This window comes from Lepidochelys kempii, chromosome 19 (genome assembly GCF_965140265.1).
Source record: "Lepidochelys kempii isolate rLepKem1 chromosome 19, rLepKem1.hap2, whole genome shotgun sequence".
Taxonomy (NCBI): domain Eukaryota; kingdom Metazoa; phylum Chordata; order Testudines; family Cheloniidae; genus Lepidochelys; species Lepidochelys kempii.
Genome location: NC_133274.1, coordinates 6,016,552 through 6,035,318, shown reverse-complemented (window position 1 = coordinate 6,035,318; position 18,767 = coordinate 6,016,552). Strand labels below are relative to the sequence as shown.

Sequence of the window (18,767 nt, the reverse complement as noted above, 5' to 3'; positions counted from 1 at the left end):
CGGTGGCCTGCGTGGCAGGGGGTCGGGCGGGATGATCCCGGGGGTCCCTTCTGGCCCTCGCTAACTCTGGATCTAGCCAAGCGCAGCCTCCCGGCCCTGCAGCCTCCCTTCGGGTTGCCAGAGCAACCTCGCTGCAACGCTGTCAGCCTTGGCAAGCCGCAGCAGCCACGGCTCGCGCTCCATCGCAGGGAGCAGGTATCGCTGGCATCTCTGAAGTGATGGGCCGGCACCTTCGCTAGTGAACACCCAGGAAGGGCTCTCTAATGCCCGGAGTGGGTAGTTGCCAACCCCTTGATGTGGCGGGGGGCTGGGCAGTCAGTGGGGCAGGAACCTTGGCACCAGCTCAGAAGGGGCACCAAGGCCCAGAACCTGCCCTAGCTGCAGGGAGATCCCACAGCTCCGGCTGCCTGCAGTCCCTTCCGATAGCAGTAATGAGGGGCCCATTGCTGCAGGCTTCCAGGCCGGGATGCCTGCCTGGAGGAGGGTAAAATCTTCCCCAGCCATAGCCATGGTAGCGCTTGGCGCCCGGGTGCCTCTTAAATCAGCAGCCCTGGGTAGCTCTGAATTCAGCTCCCCCAGCCCTGAACCCCCCCCGTTACCGCATGGCAGTGCTGTGTACTCTGCGAGGGGCAGTGGGGCCCAGGGCCTGTCCATGATGCCTGCTGTCACAGAGGCTGGTCCCCAGAGGAGCTGGGCACCCGGCATGCCAGTAGAAGCGAACGGGCACTGCAGGCACCTGGCACCTCTGCAAACGCCAGCCGTGGGTTCTGGGCTGTAAATGCTCATCCCTGTTAGGGAATGGGGTGCAGCCATTGGGACAGGGGGAGCCTGGGGGCTCCAGCCCTGGGCACCGGTGGCGTTGGGCTCACGGTGCCCCTCACTGCTGGTTTCGCACGCCCAGATGCAGGGCTTCGCACACCCGCCCGACACATGGGCCCGCGGGCCCTTGGTGTCCTGTGTTTCAAAGTTGATGCTATCGCACATTTCTGCCGGGGCACCAGGGCACGTCCCGGTCAGCAGGAGACCCTGTGGAATGGCCCCTCCCGGCAGAGTAGGGTTTGCAGGAAGGTGGGTACGTTCAAAATGAATCCGCCAGAAACAGCCCCCCCTCCCGGCAATCGCACCAGCGCTCCTGAGCCCGTGACTGGCACCGGCAACACACGCAGGGCAGGAACGTGGGTAGGGCGGGCAGGCTCCTAGACCCAGACAGCGGGGAAAGGGCCTGGTACAGCTGGCTCCATTCCCTCCCATTTCCTTTCCAAACAGCAGAGCAAGTGCAGGGGGCGGGGGAGAGAGGGAGCCGAAGTGGGGGTGAAGAGGCATCTCCCAGCTGGCTGCATCGGTGGCTGGCTGACTCAGCACAGGGTGCCCCACCCACTTCAGTTAATGCCGGGAGCCCCCAGCCCGCGGGGGGGACAGTGCCGGCTCTGCCGTTGGTTAAAGTAACCAGAACGGGCGAGCGTTGCTCAGGCCACAGTTGGGATTTCCAGGGGTGAACTCCAGGCTGATCGGGGGCGGAGGGGTGTCCCCAGCTGGCTGGGAGTGGCAGCTTTGCATACCTTTGTGCGCACACCTCTGACCTTGCACGCAGCCAGCCACGTGTCTGTGAGCCCGTGCATGCAGGGAATCGTGCCCTGTATCACACGCGTGCGCAGCCTCGCAGGTGTGCTCTTCCGTGTGCAGTTGCCCACACACAGGCTGTAATGCCTTGTTGCACGGGTGCTCCCCCTCCTGGGCGGCGTCACTCAGGGCTCAGGTGCCTGGATCCTGGCCTGGCTCATTTAATTCCCCTCTGTTCTCGTTAGCTTTCAATACATGTGGGTTGAACAAAAAAAAGCCCAAAGCCAGGTGGGGTATGGAAGAGCCCAGGGGTAAGAGCTGGCTCTGACCCCTGGCTGGCCTCCATCCACCCTTCCTGGGACAGGGCTCCCCTCCCTTCCTCGCTGGAGTTTAACCCCCGACCCCAGCCAGCAACCTGAGCCTTCAGATTAAATCAGACCTGTGTGCAGTGTTCAGCTCCCCCAGGGATCATCATCTGGGGGGTGGGGAAGAGCGGGAGGAGGATGGAGCTGAGCTGGCTTTCGTCAGCGCAGCCCTGGGCAAGGAGGGGGGAAGGGCAGGGTTTTGCCCCAGCATCTGGGTCACGAGCGAAAGCAGCCGCCCAGACAGTGCCCTGGTGCCGCTCAGACAAAACCCCCCCGCAGGACCCAATGCGGCCGTCGGGTGGGCAGCGCCAGCAAAGGGTTAAGTCGGCACAGGAGCCGAGGGGCTGGGGGCGCTCTGTGTGTTTGATCATTTTAAATCACTCTCTCTCCTGCTCTCCCATTCCATTAATCAGGGATGCTGGCTCTGGAAACTGGGACACTGAGAGCTGCCAAACGCTGGAGACCCTCCCGGCTCACACCAAATGCCTGTGTAGCCACCTGTCCACCTACGCCGTGCTTGCCCAGCTGCCCAAGGACCTGGTAGGTGACGCCAGCCCAGCGCCCTCAAATTTCCCTTCTTGTCTTTGGCTGGCGCGGGGCCTGGGCTGAACGGGAACCGGCAGCCAGAGCCGGGTGGGATTGCAGGGTCGGGAACGCCAGCTGGGTTGTGTGCGGAGGGGGGTCTGATCGTAGGGGGTGGTCCCGAAGCGTCGCAGGGACAGTGCCATGCTGGGAGGTGGGACCCAGCGCGGATCTCTGGGGCTCTGTAACAATAACTCCTCCCTGCTTGGAGAGTGCGGCTGGGATGTGCACAAACTCCACCAGCCATCCCCACCCCAGTGGGAGGATGGTGGTGGCTTTTTGATGCTGGAGTGGGGAGGAGGGGGCGGTGCTGTCTGCCAGGGCCTGCGGGAGGCTCTGGGGAGAGCTGATGCTCTGGCTGGAGATGGGATAAGATGGGGGTCCCCCGTTGCTCATGACAGGCTGGAATCGTGCGTGAGGGAAGAGCTTGGGAAGGGGACAGCTGCTGCTTGTGCTGGGCCCCCCGGGATGCCCCCTGTGCCATCCCGCTGCCTCTTCTCCGCTGAGCCTTTCCTGTTCCCTTCTCTCCCGCTGCTGTTCTCACATTCCCCGGCTCTGGCTCTCTCCCTGCGCCAGGAGCTGGTGGAGAATCTGGGCCTGGGCTCGGTGCTCCTCGCAGGCCCCTGCCTGTCCCCAGCCCGCGCCGCTTTATCCCGTGCTGAGAGCAATGGGCCCAAGCTGGGTGGCACCCAGGAACCCACTGGGGGCAGGTGGGGGTGGCACCAACAAAGGGCACCTGCTGCGGCTCAGCCTCCCCCCAGGGTTGTGGGTGCAGGGGCTGGGAGAGGGGTGCATTCTGGCCCTGTCTTCTCCTAGGGTAATGGGCAAATGGTAGTGGGGGCAGGGCATTTTGGCCCTGTTGTCTCCTGGGGTTATGGGTACGGGGGGCAGGAGGGCAGAGTAGGGCATTTTGGCCTTGAACTCCCCTAGGGTTGTGGATAAAGGGTAGAGGGCAGGGCATTGTGTCCCTGTTCTCCCGGGGTTATGGGTACGGGGGTGGGGGCTGGGCATTGTGTCTCTGTCCTCCCCCAGGATTATGGGTATGCGGGAGGTGGGGGGCATTTTGGCCCAAACTCCTCTGGGGTTATGGGTACAGGGTGGGGAGACAGGGCATTGTGTCCCTGTCTTCCCCTGGGGCTATGGGTACAGGGTGGGGGATACTTTATGGGTCCCGGTCCTGTGGCAGTGGTGGGTCTGGATCAGCCCACCACTGTTGGGCCGTGCTTCTGCTCCGATGGCTTTGCTAGCCCTAGAGCCAGGTGCTGTCTCTCAGTCTGAGGCCCCGAACGTTGGACTCTCTCCTTTGCCTTGCCGGCTGAGCGTGAGCCCTGGCACAGAGGTGCGAGCCCAGGGGCGGGACAGGACACCGGGGCACTGGAATTCACACCAAGGGGCATTGCCCTGTCGCTGCGGAGAGGCCGGCGGTGGTGAGGGCCATAGCGAGAGGGGGGCCAGCTATGCTGAAGGGGTCCCATGCCCAGCTGCGTGGAGGTTTCCCGTCATGCAAAGCCCAGCCTCCCTCCACCCCCCCATGAATAGATCCCCTTGGCACAGGGGCAGCTGTGCAGAGAGTGGGGAAGTGCCCCACTCTTCCCCCCCCCCCACTCCTCTGGTCTCCCCTCGGAGCCCGCACTGCAGCGTGTGGTGAGATCAGAGCTCTGCACCAGTCACAGGCAGGCTGCCTGGTGGGATTTATAAGGCTCATTAGCAGGTCTTCCAGGCGGTAACGTGTGAGGAGGGGAGCGGTGGGTGGGAGGGGATGTGAACTGAGCCATCTTGCCTCATGTCTGGGAGGCCTGCTCCCCACTCCAGCGCTCACAGACGGGGCGGTCTCCCCCCCCGAAGCTGAGCGCCACCCAGCTCCCTGCGGCCGCTCTGGGCCATTGGTATTCTGGGAGCGTGCCCGGTTGGCAGGGCGATGGAGAGGTGCCCCCAGGAACGCGCCTGGGCAGCCCAGAGGCTGCGGTGAAGCCCCCCTCCCCGAAGCCCCAGCGTGCGGGAAGCCGGTGGGCCCCTGGGGCTGGGGAGCGGTGGGCAGAGAGGCCTGGTGCCGTAGGCCTTGGGCTCTGCCCCATTCACTGCGGGAGGAGCTTTTCAGGTGTGTGATGGGCACATTGGGCTTTCCCGGGGTTGGGGTGGGGAGGGAGCAGCCTCCGGGACCCCAGGGACACTGGCTGTGCGCGAGTGATACAGCCCTGGGGCAGCGCGGACCCTGTGGCAGCAACGAACCCATCCTTCCCCCCCGTGCTGAGCAGCTCCATCCCCTGTTCCTCAGGGGCGCTCCCTCCTTCCAGCCTCTGAGCCTGGCTCCGGCGGGACGCCTCCCCCCTCCCCGTTTTCAGCACCTCTCTCCCTCTCTCCTCCCGGGCAGGCCATGGACCCCTCAGGCACTCCCTCCGTCCCGCTCATGATCGGCTGCGCTGTCTCCTGTATGGCCCTGCTGACCCTGCTGGTGATCTATGCCACCTTCTGGAGGTAGGTCGGCCCCATCCCCGGACCCTTCTCCCTCTGTTCTTCCGCACCAGCCCAGAGGCCGGGGCATTGCCAGCAGGAGGGGACAGCCGCTGGGTGGCTGGGGGGAACGGTTGACAGATTTTTGTTTGGTGGAAGCCGGCTGGGCTGGGGGCACTGAAGCAGTGTCAGTCTCCGAGTTTGTGTCAAGGTTTTCTACAGTGGCCGAGTCAGCTATAACCTGCCGGGACGTCGAGCCGAGCATCGCCCCAGGCATCCTGGGGGAGACGGTCAAATCGGCCAAGGGGCCAGATCAAGTGGAAAGGAGATGGGCAATAATAGAGAGAACGTCATGGTGCCCTATGAACGGGGGGCCCGTCCTTGCCCCGTTGGCTCCCAAGGGACTGAGCAGAAACAGAACAAGGCCCAGAGATGGGTGCCAGCAAGGACCAAGGCAGTGCTCCTCGAGCAGGGCCCTGCACAGCGGGCGCCGTGGGGGAGAGGCCACGTTGGCAGGAAGGATGCAACGGGAGGGGAAGAGGTGAGGGTTGGGCAGCCGGGAAGCGTGTGCCGAGAGAGCAGAGGGAGGAAGAGACATCGGGAGTAGGGGGTGGGGAGGGAAAGAGCACTAGCTTAGCCACTGCGTGATTGAATCTATTGTTCCAGGAAAAGAACAAAGCTCTTAGCACATGAAAGACAATGGTGGGCATGGTAGTGCCCTGCTAGAACGGCTATTCTATCACAAGCACGAGGCACAGACAGGAGGGCTCTGCAAGGCCTGATCCTGCCTCACTTGCATCAGTGCCGCTCAGCGGAGTCACTCCCGATTTACACCAGCAAGAGGGACAGCAGAATCAGGCCCTCCCTTGCTGCCGAGGCATGAAAAGGTCTGAGATCCCCAGGCTGTACCATCGGAGATGCGGGGGGAGGGTCCACCCGAGGAGAGAGTCAGAGGGCCGTTAATGTACAGTGGCACCTAACAACCTCGGGCAGGGTTCGGGGCCCCGTTGTGCTAGGAGCTGTACAGGCATGAGGCTTTCAGTGCTGATGCTGTTCACTGCAACGGGAACCAGGAGTCCAAATCCCTTTGTCAGCTTTGCAAGCTCCACCTAGGACAGGTTAGCTCCCAATCCTGCAGTCCCTTCCACACACACACACCCCTGCTAGGGAATGCGATGGGGCCACCTAGGTGCACAAGGAAGCATGCACGGAAGTGTCTGCAGGAGGAGCACCTCGGTCTGCGAAGGAGGAGAGGAAGAGACGGTTAGGGTGGAGGTTTATCAACAAACGACGCCTGCCACAGAGAAGAGCTGTGGGGCTCGCTGCTCTGTCCTGGAATTGAAAGTAAAAGGGCTCAGACACATCTGAAATGGGGGGGGAAGAGGAATTGGTTTCTTCCCCTTGTGATGGATCGTTCACCTGTGGGACTCTCTGCTGCTGGATGCTATTAAGTCAAAGAGCTGAAATTAGTATTTAACGTTTTTACATCTCAGTTCAGGGAAGTTTTATCGGCTGCTTCCCTAAATCGCCTCTGAGCTGTGTTGGTGGGCACCCTCACATGGCTGCCACATTCCGCTTCAGAAGGGGCTGTAGTTCCACCAGAGGTGAAGCCGTCCCTGTGTCCCTAAGGGTACGTCTACACTGCAAAGTGAAGTTGTGATGGTAGCGAGGGTAGGCATACCCATGTTTGCTTTAATCTAGCTAGCATGGATATGAGTAGCAGGGTAGATGTTGTGGCACAGGCTGGCAACTAGAGCACAAGCCCGCCAGGGACCCTAGGTACCAGCTAGATTAAAGCTGGCACAGGTATGCCTACCTGGGCTGGAGTCATACCTTCGCTTTGCAGCAGAGACCTACCCTCACATACCTCGCAGGGATGTGGGAAGGCCTAATTGGTTCACGTTTGTGTAGCATGGTGTGTTCCCGAGGTGCCGTGGAAGTGCAGGTGTTTCATCCCAGCCTGGGTATTTGTTAAATGAATGGGGTAGCCCCTGGAGTCACACTCTCTAGGATAAAATAAACTCTCCATCCTCATGCTTCAGGACATAAACTGATCCCCAGTGGGGGTGGGGTGGTCAGGACGGAGTCCCCTGCCTGCCAACACACTCCACGCACTATGTGAAGGTCTGTGCTGCCCTCTAACGTATCTCCATTGGCCGCTGTTGGAGACGGGCTACCAGACTGATTAGGCCATTAGTCTATTGCGCATCTCCTGCATTCTCCACCTTAGGTCTAGAGAGAAACCAGGCCAGAATGTTTGCAAGGGGCCCAGCCCCAGGACCCCTTCAACCTGCCTCCCTCTGCCCTCCCTGCAGGTTCATCAAATCGGAGCGCTCCATCATCCTGCTGAATTTCTGCGTCTCCATCCTGGCTTCCAATGTGCTGATCCTGGTGGGCCAGTCCCATATGCTCAGTAAGGTGAGAGTCTGGCCTAGGGCTTCCTTGGCTTCTGCCCCATTACAGCTGCCAAGGGGCATTGCCCGGCTGGGCACCTGGTGAGGGCACGCCGTGTTCCTTGCAGAGGGCAAGGGGAGTGGGAGAGAGACAGGCACCTGGTGGACGTTTCCCTGGGGCCTTGCAGCCGGAGAGCTGCGGGCAGAGCAGCTTGGAATGGCAGGATGTGGCCTTTAAATCGATGCATCCTGCTGAACAGTCCCCTGTTCTGAATTGCTTTGCAGCATGCACCTGCATCCTAGTGTGTGTCCCAGCACTGTGTGTTGGCCCTGCCTGCAGTAAGGAAGGACTGTGCTGAAACATTTGTGTGCTGATGGTCACAGCAAGATACCATCTCTGTGGCGTGGCTTGGGCCCCAGGACCGCGCGTTCTCTCCCCGGATTCCCTCGCTGGCTGGAGAGGCAGATGGGATTTGGATTAAGTCAGTGTGGGATTGACATCTCATGGAGGCTTTGTCATGTCCAGTGGATTTCACACTGGGCAAACCCAGCCTAGGTGCCAGGGGATTAACCCCTCAAATGCTGAGCTTATGCTGTCTCTCAGAGAGGGTTGGATTTGCTGGTCTTGTGGATGATTCCCTGGTTTGGGACTCAGAGGAACTGGTTTTTGTCCCCAGTTCTGCCATTGGTTTGCTGTGGGATCTTGGCTGAATCTCTGCCCTTCTTTGTGCTGCAGTTTCCCCAAACGGGGATAATCCTTCCCTGCACAAGGGGTGTGAGGATAAATCCATGAGGGTCTCAGACACTGCAGCGATGGGGACCAGAGAGCAGCCCCTGGTCTCTACACAAAGGGTGGACTGCCACAGTGATGGGGCACAGTGCTCCCTTATTGCCGAATGCTCGGGTGTGTGTTTACAGTGTATATCACCAAAGAGGTGGCCCACAGGGATTAGGAATGCACCATCCACTCCCCCCGTAAACACAATGCCCATCCAGGACTGGGATCTAGCTGCAGCAGGACCCCTGTTGCACCCCAGATCTCACACCAAAGAGACGCTTGTAGCCAGTCCTGTAATAAACTAGCTAAAGATTTATGAGCTAGGAAAAGGAAACCAGAGACGCAGTGACAAGGTTAAACAGACACACAAATGAGTTACAATCTTAAGTTTCAAAAGGCAATAAAAGCTTCTATCATGAGCATGTTCTACATGGCCCTTAGGGCTAACCCAGGCTGAGTCCCTGGGGATCTCTTGCGCGTGCCTAGAAACATTTGGCCCCCAGATTCCAAGCAGCACAGAGAGACCAAGTTCCTTTTGTTTGGGGTTTTTATCCCCCTCCTGCCATGTGCCCTGAGCTGCAAACTCCGCCGATGGGAGGAATCACATGGCTCATCTTCCTGGGGAGGAGAAGGAGAGCAGGGCAACAAATCTCTTTTGCGAAAAGAACAGGAGGACTTGTGGCACCTTAGAGACGAACAAATTTATTAGAGCATAAACTTTCGTGAGCTACAGCCCACTTCATCGGATGCATAGAATGGAACATATAATAAGATATATAGATATATAGATAAGTTGGAAGTTACCATACAAACTGTGAGACGCTAATTAGTTAAGATGAGCTATTATCAGCAGGAGGGAAAAAAAACTTTTGTAGTGATAATCAAGACGGCCCAGTTAGACAGTTGACAAGAAGGTGTGAGGATACTTAGCTTAAGGAAATAAGAACAGGAGTCCTTGTGGCACCTTAGAGACTAATCAATTTATTTGAGCATGAGCTTTCGTGAGCTACAGCTCACTTCGTCTCTAAGGTGCCACAAGTCCTCCTTTTTGCGAATACAGACTAACACGGCTGCTCCTCTGAAACCTGCCATTACTTAAGGAAATAGATTCAATATGTCCACATATTTATTCAAGCTTCAGAGGGGTCGCCGTGTTAGTCTGGATCTGTAAAAGCGGCAAAGAGACCTGTGGCACCCTATACACTAACAGACGTACTGGAGCATGAGCTTTCGTGGGTGAATCCCCACTTCAAGTGGGGATTCACCCACGAAAGCTCGTGCACCAATGCGTCTGTTAGTCTATAAGGTGACTAACAAATTTGTTAGTCTCTAAGGTGCCACAAGTCCTCCTTTTCTTTTTACGGATACAGACTAACACGGCTGCTACTCTGAAATGGGTCATTTCACGTATTGAGTCTATTTCTTTAAACTAAGTATCCTCACACCTTCTTGTCAACTGTCTAACTGGGCCGTCTTGATTATCACTACAAAAGTTTTTTTTTGCCTCCTGCTGATAATAGCTCATCTTAACTAATTAGCCTCTCACAGTTTGTATGGTAACCTCCAACTTATCTGTATGTATATCTATATATATCTTACTATATGTTCCATTCTGTGCATCCGATGAAGTGAGCTGTAACTCACGAAAGCTTATGCTCAAATAAATTTGTTAGTCTCTAAGGTGCCACGAGTACTCCTGTTCTTTTTGTGGATACAGACTAACACGGCTGCTACTCTGAAATCTCGTTTGTTCTCTTGTGGAGGGTAGGCAGGGAAATTCCAGGTGCACCATCCCCCAGTGGTCCGTCTGGTATCCATGGACCTTTCCTTTTGGGAAGACTGGCCTAATTAATGTCACACTAATTAATGTCTCTCTCCTGTCTGGTGATTTACACAGTCTCAGAGTCTCAGAATACAACCACTGAGATATTACTGTACCGTATGGGATACGGATGTTATAAGTGGGGTTAATTCAGGCAGCGACTCACAAGCTTTCTTCCAATCTCATACCTGTTGGAGCCGTGCTAACACACAGGTGAGCCAGACGGAGTCCAGCTCTGGAGCTGTCAGTGTTCGACGTGGGAACCTTGCCAGGAGCTGGCACCTGGTCTGCCAGCGTCACACCTGTTACCAGGGATTTGAGTGCCCGATGCATCCAAGCCATGAGAGCACTGGGCTGAGCTCCCCTCTGGCTTACACCGCTCCTACTCATTGGGTTCAGTGGAGTTGTTCCTGATTTACGCCATCTAATTCAGGGGGAATCCAGCCCATTATTAACAATGCCAGGGAGTGTGGGGAGCCCGAGCGCTCTACTCGGGCCAGATCCCGAGAGGCGCCAAGCACCCCACACCTCCATGCGGTGTGCCTGTGTTGATTGCCATCTCTCTCTCCTTGCAGGGCGTCTGCACCATGACAGCCGCATTTCTGCATTTCTTCTTCCTCTCGTCCTTCTGCTGGGTGCTGACCGAGGCCTGGCAGTCCTACCTGGCTGTGATCGGCAGGATCCGTACACGCCTGGTCAGGAAGCGCTTCCTATGCCTGGGATGGGGTAAGGGGCCTCGCTCGCTTTCCCCGCGAGCAGCGGGTCCTGCTTAGGGAAGGGGCGGGGTCTAGTGGTCAGAACTTGCATGCATGAGTTAATGGTGGTCACACTCAGACCCCGCCTTGGGGTGAGCTAAGGACGATCACTCCCATTTCACAGGTGGGGAAACTGAGGCACGGAGCAGGGCAGTGACTTGCCCAAGGTCACGCAGCAAATCCAGTGGCAGAGCTGGGAATAGAAGCCAGGAGTCCCTGCTCTGACCCTCACCCCAGCCCCTGAGCCGTGCGACGAGCCCCGCTCTCATCAGGGCAGATTGAACCCAGAGGCGCCGTGGGTCGCTGCGCTGTTTCACGTCTAGATGTGCTGGAGCTGAACATCCCAGCCCCCCATCGCTGCTGGGTGGCTTGGGGTCCCCTGCTGGTGCATCAGTCACTGCATGCTCTGTCTGCTCTCCAGCTGCTGCCCTGGGTCTATAGACACAGGCAGGGGCAGATCTTCCCCCGGCTCTGCTCCCAGCAGCTCTTACTGTTCAGGGGGGCAGTAGGGCAGTTGTTCGCCACGGGGGCGGGATGCTGCACTGGTGTCAGTGGGGAGGAAATGGAGGGTAGTGGTGTCAGTGGGGCAGGTGGGTGCTGAGCCCCTCTGCAGATCTTGGCCATTGTCTCCTCTCCCTCCCCAGGTTTGCCAGCCCTGGTGGTTGCAGTCTCTGTCGGCTTCACTCGGACCAAAGGCTACGGAACAGCAAGCTAGTGAGTGTTGGAATGAGCCCGGCTGGGGGTGCACAGTGGGCTGGGGCCGCAGGGGCTCCCCGGCTCTGCGCTGCGAGGGACACCAGACTTGGCAAGAGCTGGGGGCTGCGGGGCGGGGCGAGGAGCCAGGCTCCCTGGTAGGAGATGGGCCATGGTCAGTGTGGGGAGGCAGGGAGTGGACGGGGCGGCATAGGGAGGGGATTCCATCTCCCCTAATGGCGCTGTGTTCCCGCTGTAGCTGCTGGCTCTCCCTGGAAGGCGGGTTGCTCTATGCCTTCGTCGGCCCCGCTGCTGTCATCGTGCTGGTAGGTGTTTGCCCTTTGGGAGCACGTCTTTGGCTGAAGAAAAGAGCCAACCCCTGTCTCTTGCCGTCTCCCCCTCGGGCCCTGGCGCTCCCCAGCCCCAGGGAGCCCCTCCCCTTCGCACCCCACGACCCTGTTTCTCCTCCCCTGACCCCAGCCCGTTCCCAGCCCAGACCCTGCCGCTGAGCTCTCCCCACAATCTCTCTGAACTCTCCCATGATCCTCACAAAGCCCAGTCCCTCCCTTCCCCTGGGGTGGGGGCAGAGCAGGAGGGGAGGGCGCTGCCCAGTGCTGGGTCCCCTGTGTGGGGTCACCACCCTGCCCCTCACCTGGGCTCTGTCTCTGTCTCTGTCTCCGCATCCAGGTGAACATGCTCATTGGGATCATTGTCTTCAACAAGCTCATGTCTCGGGACGGCATTTCAGATAAGTCCAAAAAGCAGCGGGCCGGGTAAGTGCCCTCCAGGGCTGCCCCCGGGTGGGGCGGGCGAGCGGGAGGGCACACACAGGCAGGTAATACCCTCTGCCCCTTGGAGGCCCAGGTGCAGTCAGGAGGAGCGGGGGCAGTGGCAGACAGTCCATGTCCCGTTTGCTCTGGGAGGCTGGAGGCTCAGGGTGTTAAGAGCCCCCCCTCCTTACCCTGGCTGTGTCAGTGCGCCCCCTGGTTGCACCTGGGCTCGGCTCCAGCCATTCACAAGTGAAGTGAAGTCTGCCCAGTCCTCAGCAGGCTCCCAGCTCACATAGCTAAGCGGGGTGGGTGGGTGGAGTGTGGATTTCCAGGAGCTGCCCTTCACCCCCAGCTCCAGCGACATGCCATCCCCACCCTACAGATGAGCCCTCCTCCGATCTAAGAGAGATACGCAAGCCACCCATCAGCACCCTCTCCCCCAGCCCCGCCCCGCCCAGGAGGCTTAGCTGGAGGCCTGGGGAGACAGAATGGGGGGTGGCACTGAGCTGACTGCCGCAGCAAGTGGACAGTGTTTGCCCCGTTGTCTGTTACCCAGACGTGCCCACGGCTCCTGCCCAGGCCCTGCACCCGTTACCAGCGGGTAGCCAGATTGCTGAACCTCTCCCCCACGGGGGAGGGGCGGGGAGCGCTTGGGCGGGGGCATGCCCGTCGTATAGGGAAAGAGGGGATCCTACTGCAGAGCCCCCCAGCGAGCGCTGCCAGCCCTGTGCTTGTCGCTAACCATCCAGCGTGCCGGCCTGCAACTAACAATTTCTCTCTCTCTCTCTCTTTCTCTCTCTGTTTTTCCCATTTGCTTGGTGTATGTGTCCGTCCGTCCCCTCCCGCCTGCCTCGTGCCCTCGCTTCCCGCCCCTCCCTGCCCCCTGGCCGGCGCATGGCTCTCCCGTGGGGGGTGGGGCGCTCAGCTGGAAGCAGCCCGCCTGCGGCCGCCTGCTGCTGAAATGCACCAAATGCGGCGTGGTGTCCAGCACCGCCCTGACCTCCGCCACCGCCAGCAGCGCCATGTTAGTCTCTCGCTGGCTCCTCTCTGTGCTCGCTCGCGCTGCCGCGTGTGTGGCCACGCTGCCCGTGACCTGGGGGCGCAGCATTCTCCCGCTGGCCGGGGCGCGGGGGGACGGCAGGGAGGGGGCGTTGCCTGGTGGGCGCTCAGCCGTTTCACTGCCGCCCCGGGGCTGGAGAATGCCGTGTGCTCGGGGCTGCCCCGGGGCCTGCGTTGGCTGGCCTGGGGCTGTGTGGGTGTGTGCATGCAGGTCCTTCGTGGGGCGGGGCTCGCCCCCCCTCCCTCCCTGGGCAGGGGTGGGAATGGGGGAACGGGGGCTTTGCAGCCATGACCAGCCAGATCTCCAGGCTGGGTTGTTTTGTGTTCTGTATGTTGGGACCTTGCAGGGCTTCTAAGGGGGTGGGGTCCCAGACCCAGGGGAGGGCGCGGATTGTGGGGGAAAGGGGATCAGTGATGGGGAAGAGGGGACGAGGAGATGAGCAGGGGAGGGGAGTCGGGACCAGCTGGGGGTGAGTGGAAGAGGGCAGCCAGTGTGGGAAGGTAGCAAAGAGCTAAAAAGCTCCGGGGGATTGATACGTCCCCCGTCCTTGCTGCAGGGAGCCTGTACCCCATGTGGTGGTGTAACATGGGGCTCAGGAGTGGGGGGCTAGGTCAAGTTCCTTTTCCATGGCTCAGGGGGACTGGCAGTGCCTTACAGAGCCGTTCCCCTCTCCACCACTGGTTTGAATCCTGCCCATGGCAGCAGTGATGAAAAGACGGTCCGTTTCTGGCGGTTGGTGGGTCACAGTCCAGAGGCCGAGTGGTTCCTGCCACCAGAATCCCCAGGGCAATCACAACAGAGAGGTGGCTGAGGACATGTCCCGTGGGGGCCTGGCTGCCCTCTGAGGGAGGGCAGCATGTGTGGAAACCAGGGAAGCTGAGTCCAGTCTCCAGCGCTGTCTGGGCTGTGCTGGGATGCGCGCTGGTTCCGGCCACCCCAGCAGGAGGGGACCCTCGCTCCCCATGACCGGAGGCCGAACCCAGCAGCTGATGAGAATGTTCCCAGCCAGGCCCCGGGGCAGGGCTGCCGGTGCCAGAACCCCTTACACTGGGACGCTGGTGGTGGGGTTGCTGACAGCAGCCAGAGACCCTGGGGAGCGACACGGCCACGCTGAACGGGCCTTACGTTGTTGGGGAAATTCCCCAAAAGCACAATGTAAAAAATCCTTTTTTTAAAGATCGAAGTCCTTGTGCTTGGGCAGAGAATGCAGGAATGGGAAGGTTCAGGCTCTCAAACCTACATTGCACCCACATGTGCCCCCATACACCTCCCGTAGCTCCCCGCACTCCCGCATGCATCATGCACCCCGCAGCCCCCACACACTCCCCCAGATCTCGCTCCCCGCACACACACGTTGTTCTAACCCATGCGTCACCCTCCCACATTGGGCTCTGCTATGCACCCCCTGATCCAAAATCCTCACGATGCTTGTGGGGTCCCAGCCCAGCCCCAGAGGCCTGGAGTGAACCCCTGGAGACTCCCCGCGTGGGGGCGTGCTCCGCCATCGTCAGTCCATGTGCATGGCTGGGGTGCAGGGGAGCTGCTAGCCGGCTATCTCCATGTCAGAGGCTGCTCTCATGGTTAATCTGTCTGTGCTCTATCATCTCGTTCCCCCGCGTCCTCCCCCGAATCCTTTCTCATTATTCTGCTGCTATTCATGGCGAGAGAGAGAGGCACGTGGGCGCACACTCTGTGCCGTCCCCTGGCTTATCTTGCATCACTGCTAATGGCATCTGGCATCAGCTTTCCGCCTGGAATGTTGTCTCAGGAATACAGGGCTCAGTGGAAGAAAGGCCAATAGCCACCAGAAATGAGGAGGGAGGCCCTCCTGCTGGTTTCCCCAGCAGGCCCGATTCTCTCGCATGCTGGTGCAAATCAGGAGTGACTCCAGCCAGTAGCCACACCAGTGTAAATGCAGTGGGTCTCATCCAGCCCTGCTCTGCACCTTGTCCGTGTTTTTGCATCGGCCCAAAAGGCCTTTTTGTGCCCATTTTGCACTGGTATAAATGATGACTCAGCTCACTGAAGTGCACCAAGCGCTTCCTTGCACCTCTGGCCCAAGGTGTGGAGCAGTTTGGAACTGGAGCCCAGCGCATTCGAGATCAGACCTGGCCCTCAGGTTTCATTCTCCTCCCGGAAGTGTTTTCCCCAGGAATTGAATTGAAATGGGGGTGGGGGTCAGGGCCGATGAGGGGTGAGACCGTGAGGGTGAAGGAGGGCTGTGTGGCACCAGAGTAAAAACTGAAAAATGTTTCATGACCATTTTATTAGATTTTAAAATCATCACACAAATTAAAGTTAGCTACTCAAGCCTTCTATGGAGCACTCCATCTACATCCTTCTTGGTTTCTTGTTATAATTTTGCACAACTCTGTTAATGAACTTCTTGAATTGAATGCGTTCATCTTTGGTGGCTTCTCATGTGTCCGGTACTTCCATTCCTTCCATTGATATGCTCATCAGTTCATTCACATGATCAAGCAGAAGGCGACTTCTTTCAAAACACAAAATTCTGTTCAATGATGAAAACGAACGCTCCGCTGTAGCTGTTGTGACTGGGAGTAGCAAGAGATGCATTCCTACTTCTTTCAGCCCAGGAAACAGAGCGTAAAGATCGGGTCAAGCCACTAGTGATGATAAAAGAGAAGTTGAAGTCAAATCTTCATTCGTTCGTCGGATGATATTCCACTCTGTGTTCAAATTCTCTGTTCTGTCCTGAGCACACGGCAGCCCATTTGCTGGTAGTGCCTCACTCCACTCAACTGTCGTGTTTTATAAGACAGGGATCTGTAAAAGCTACGTAGAGGTTGAGTAGAATCTAGAAGTCGTTGTAGATTTTTAAGAATCAAGTCTGTGTACTTTTTCAGTTGTCTTAACAAACACTTCTTGCCTTTTCACTTAAGGATTCAATATAAATGCCTTCATTAGTCAACTTCTGGACTGAAGTCTTTGCTTCTTCCAGTACTTTTTCAGTGGATAGCTCTCGGATTGATCCAAATGTAGCTTCTATTGCTGGACAAAGATCTACTACTGTTGTAGCAGATGCCTGGATGGCATTGTTTAGTGACCCAAGTGGTTTCAACAGTAGACTTACAAGGGAGAGAATGGCAATAGTCTTCTCTGAAGGTAGTAGCAAAAGTAATCCACCAGCCTCACTACTTAGATTCATCTTGGTAGATACTTTCCAAAGCCAGTAATAATGGCTGGAGTAATTTTGAGACAACAGTCAAGGATCGCTCATGAGAAAGCCAGAGGGTTTTCCTAGGTTGGACTAATTTGAACTTCAGTCCCAGTGTATCTTCTGTATCTTCCAAGATATTCAGTCTTTTTGGATTCTTGCTGAAAAAAGAATATAATGAAGACATTAAATTTATAGCTTTTTTAATGTCTTTTGAAGAGTCTGCAGCTTGTACTAGCGCTGGTTGGAGTAGATGGCCTCTGCAGTGTGTATAGGAGAGACCAGGGTTACTCTTTTCTCTGAGCAAAGCTTGTGCTCCACCATGTCTTCCAGAGAAGTTTGCAGCTCCATCATATGCACAAGCAGCCATCTGTTTGGGATCCCATTGACAAGCATTTAACTCTTCTAAGATGTGGATTGTCACAGATGCAGCCAATTTTTCTTCTATCACTTGAACATCTAGAAATGCATCTACTGGCCTACCCCTGACATCAACATACACAATGACTTAATACTTGATGACCATTTGCACTGGTGCATTCGTCAGCCATGTATGCAAATTTTCTGAATGTGGTGAGAGAGGTCTTCACTTTTTCAACTGTTGAGTCTTTCACTATTGCACCACATATGTCTAGCCAGTCAGTTGAGTTTCTTGCAGAAAGACAGTGAGCATTTGCTGGTTGTGTTCGGAACCAGCGTTCAACTTCAGGATGAACACGTGACAATGCACTTAACATTGGCCTCCAGTCTGCAGTGTGTGGTATCTCTTGCTTAAATAGAAAGTAGGATGCCACGGCCATGTTTGTTCGCATGAACTGTGTTGTGTCTCCAGCATTCTTAACAGCCTCATTAACACTCACCGGTGTTGTCCTTGGTCAGTGGAGACTCAGCGTTCAGAGGTGCTTTCACATGAGTTCACCTCCCAGGTGGGGGGCAAGAAGGCACCTCGCTCATTCCTCCAGCTGCTCACTGTTCGCTCTGGCCACTGTTGTTCGTTGTGCCACCGTTCACTCCATCGCTCTGTTGCCAATGGCCCTGCGCCGTCACCTTCGGCTGCCACCTGCCGCTGTGACCTCTGCGAGTTGGTCTCTTGAGGTTCCACCCAGCTCTCCGTGATTTCAGCTGAGCTCTCAGTGGGGGAACCTCGCTGCGAGTGCAGACTAGGCCGTCTCTGCCACAGAAACACTGTCCCACAGCTGGCCTAAGCACTTAGACCTGATTCTCAGTGATTTCAGCTGTAGTGGTCACTTAACAAAACAAAGACTATCTGTGGAGCCCAATCATCTCTGTCTTTAAACAGCGGAGAGAGGCAGGTCAAACAGTACTTGGGACTCAGGCAGACCATCAAGCAAAACAGCTGTCCCCACCCTCTCTCTTGATGCCCTCAATCAGCACAGGCTAAGGACAGTTCTACTGCCCTTTACTCCTACAATAAGAATAACAACATTTCATTCCCCCCCTACCCCCTGCATTCAAGTGATTTGTAACCCAACCCCAGCCAAAATCTATCACTTGGGCAACACCGCTCTGTTTGCTGGATACCTAGGTAGATTAGGTGTGAATGTAAATACAATCCAATCCTGAAGCCTTTCCCTCCCAGCTCATCACTGGCTGTCAGGGAGAGCTCATTTAGACTTTGCTTACAAATCATAATTTGAAATTATTAGGTTGGCCAACATCACCGAAATGAATGCACTGACATTGTCATAAACAGCTGTACAAGGAAGCTAGTCTATGTTCATACTTTTCAAATCTATTCTACTTTTTCAGATACATGTATTTTATCATACACTGTATATGCTTTTAAAGTGTGTATACATGTTTTAGTTTCAAATGAAATTTCCAAACAATCACTAATTTGGCAACACTGCATGTAACATGTAACTAGTTCACAAAACTCGGGGGTGGGGGTTGGGGAAATTCGGGGGGGTAAACACCCCATGCAGGGGTGTAGGGAAATCCCTGCCTCCTGCTATCTCAGCTTCCCCCTAAAGCTGGGTGGGGAAGGACCTTTTAGCTGTAATCCAAGCCCAGGATCTGAGTGCCTTGGGCCGGGGCTAGCTGAGACCCGTATCATGGCAAGGAAGGCCGGGCTCTCCGTTCCCAACTCTGCAACTTCTCTCCCTTAAATCTCCGGGAGGCTTTGCCTTCTGCCTGTCACTTAATGAGTTTTCAACAGCTGAACAGAGCAGCAAGAGGAGAGGTTAAAATGAGAAGATAGTTAAATCTAACGAGCTGAGTGCATGAGCCGTTCCCCCTGCCACTCTGTCCTCTGCATGCAGAGCCTGGCTCACCTCTGCAGGAGTTTGCATGCTTCATCCACACAAGCTGGGGCATGGGCTCTGGCATTGCAGGCAAAG

At 56.9% G+C, this 18,767-nt stretch overlaps 1 protein-coding gene across 8 annotated transcripts in view; it reads left to right on the top strand.

Annotated features, from left to right (window-relative positions):
* Positions 1–18,767, top strand: part of ADGRB2 (adhesion G protein-coupled receptor B2) — a 101,573-nt gene that overhangs the window by 72,680 nt on the left and 10,126 nt on the right. For 7 of the 8 annotated variants that reach the window (XM_073317499.1, XM_073317500.1, XM_073317505.1 and 4 more), the window contains 8 exons: positions 2,339–2,465; positions 4,879–4,982; positions 7,274–7,376; positions 10,527–10,677; positions 11,351–11,420; positions 11,659–11,725; positions 12,087–12,172; positions 13,095–13,193. In XM_073317499.1, coding sequence (XP_073173600.1) covers positions 2,339–2,465; positions 4,879–4,982; positions 7,274–7,376; positions 10,527–10,677; positions 11,351–11,420; positions 11,659–11,725; positions 12,087–12,172; positions 13,095–13,193 — 807 coding nt within the window. The remainder of the gene's footprint in view (positions 1–2,338; positions 2,466–4,878; positions 4,983–7,273; positions 7,377–10,526; positions 10,678–11,350; positions 11,421–11,658; positions 11,726–12,086; positions 12,173–13,094; positions 13,194–18,767) is intronic. The other variant, XM_073317504.1, reaches the window with a different exon arrangement.